We start from the raw sequence: 2,500 nt of genomic DNA, 5'->3' as shown, positions 1-2,500 counted from the left end.
AAAGCCAAGAATTTCTTGACGTTATGCAAAATTACTGTAATTGCTCTACTAGGTTTGGGCGAGTCATACATACTAAGAGTAATTATATACTTTAATGTATGTATTCTTTGATACCAGGTTCTGGAAGTGTCCGGAGATTTACGCCAAGAATGGAACAATCCGGAACTGGAATTTACCGTCAGTACTGTTGCCCTCCTTGGAAATTCCATAGCACTCACTGGTAAGTAAAAATGATGATGATTATTATTATTATTATTATTATTATTATTATTGTTATTATTATTATTACTGTAATTATCATTATTATTATTATTATTATTATTATTGTTGTTAATATTGTTATTATAATAATTATTATTATTATTGTTGTTGTAAATATTGTTATTATAATTATTATTATTATTATTATTATTATTATTATTATTATTATTATTATTTACATTGCTGAAAAATTACATATCACCTACTGGTAAGTAGCAATTATTATTATTATTATTATTATTATTATTATTATTATTATTATTATTATTATTATTATTATTATTATTATTGACGGATTTTCACGAAATTGTCACTACAGATAGATCATAGGCCATGAACGACACCAATAAATTTTTATGGTGATCCGGATCAGGAGTCTGGATCAGATGCTAATCAAATGTCTTTCTTTTTGTGTCAATGTCACCCTTTGGCGGAGGTCAGAAATCTCTGATTGCTCTTATTATTATTATTATTATTATTATTATTATTATTATTATTATTATTATTATTATTATTATTATTATTATTATGATAACAAGGACATCAATCCAGTCGAAAAAAAAATCGAAGGTAAAAAAATAGATTATGAAACAGTTTTAGTTGAAGACCCTTTAAAACTGACAACTTTCTGTAGTTAAGTTTTCATCTAAAGATGTAACAGATTGAATAATGCCTTTAAGAATTTTAAGAATGGGGTATATGGTTGATAGTTCATTTGAGTAAATGTTATATATTAATTACCACACTTGAGCTATGGTGAATACATGAGAAGTGCGTATAAAAACATTAGATTTCGGTCATTCTGATGTTATGGTTTGTAACAGGCAGAACCACCTGCTCTTGCTGTTATGATTTAATTTTTTATTGCCTTTACTTGTAACTGGAAATAAAGCAGTAGATTTCAGTCCTTCTGAAATTATATTTTGTAAGAAAGATAGAAACAATGTAGTTGCTGCTATTATTTTATTTTTCAGTAGATTCCAGTTCTTCTGAAATTATATCTTGTAAGAAAGATAGAAACAATGTTGTTGCTGCTATTATTTTATTTTTTATTGCCGTTACTTGTAACTGGAAATAAAAGCAGTAGATTTCAGTCCTTCTGAAATTATACCTTGTAAGAAAGATAGAAACAATGTTGTTGCTGCTATTATTTTATTTTTCAGTAGATTCCAGTCCTTCTGGAATGATATTTTGTAAGAAAGATAGAAACAATGTTGTTGCTGCTATTATTTTATTTTTTATTGCTGTTGCTTGTAACTGGAAATAAAAGCAGTAGATTTCAGTCCTTCTGAAATTATACCTTGTAAGAAAGATAGAAACAATGTTGTTGCTGCTATTATTTTATTTTTTATTGCTGTTACTTGTAACTGGATATAAAAGCAGTAGATTCCAGTTCTTCTGGAATGATATTTTGTGAGAAAAACAGAACCAATGCTGTTGCTGTTATAATTATAATTTTTTTATTACCGTTATTTGTCATAATATAAACCGTACATAACATTACGAACTGACTATTACATAATTACAAATAATTACATAATTATGTAATTGTCAGTTTTATTTTTTTGTACTGCTTATGAATATTTTATCGCCAGGCTCAATTTCCAGTAATTAGGCCATAAAACCTGGTCAGTAGGTCTTAGTTCATCAGAATTTTTAATTTCCCCCAAAAATATTTTATTTTACATTAACTCTGACAAACTTGAGCATTATCAATGAAAATCTGTACTTTCGCTAGAATTATATGATAGTTATACCCTTTTATATTATTATTATTATTATTATTATTATTATTATTATTATTATTATTATTATTATTATTATTATTATTAGCCAAGCTACAACCCTAGTTGGAAAAGCAATATGCTATAAGCCATAGGGCTCCAACAAGGAAAAATAGCCCAGTGAGGAAAGGAAATAAGTAAATAAATAAACGATATAAGATGTAATGAAAAATTTAAATAAAATATTTTAAAAACATTAACATTAAAACAGATATTTGATATATAAACTATAAAAGGACTGTACCTTCGCTAGAATTATTTGATAGTTATACCCTTTTATATTATTATTATTATTATTATTATTATTATTATTATTATTATTATTATTATTATTATTATTATTATTATTAGCCAAGTTACAACCCTAGTTGGAAAAGCAATATGCTATAAGCCATAGGGCTCCAACAAGGAAAAATAGCCCAGTGAGGAAAGGAAATAAGGAAATAAATAAACGA

The 2,500-nt window shown here is 25.8% G+C and overlaps 1 protein-coding gene across 1 annotated transcript in view; it reads left to right on the top strand.

The window, feature by feature from the left end:
• Positions 1-2,500, top strand: part of LOC137626082 (glycine receptor subunit alpha-3-like) — a 217,138-nt gene that overhangs the window by 150,776 nt on the left and 63,862 nt on the right. The window contains exon 5 of the mRNA XM_068357165.1: positions 118-220. Within this exon, the coding sequence (XP_068213266.1) occupies positions 118-220 (103 nt within the window). The remainder of the gene's footprint in view (positions 1-117; positions 221-2,500) is intronic.

This window comes from Palaemon carinicauda, chromosome 33, assembly GCF_036898095.1.
Source record: "Palaemon carinicauda isolate YSFRI2023 chromosome 33, ASM3689809v2, whole genome shotgun sequence".
NCBI classification, from domain to species: domain Eukaryota; kingdom Metazoa; phylum Arthropoda; class Malacostraca; order Decapoda; family Palaemonidae; genus Palaemon; species Palaemon carinicauda.
This window is presented reverse-complemented; position numbering and strand designations above follow the sequence as displayed.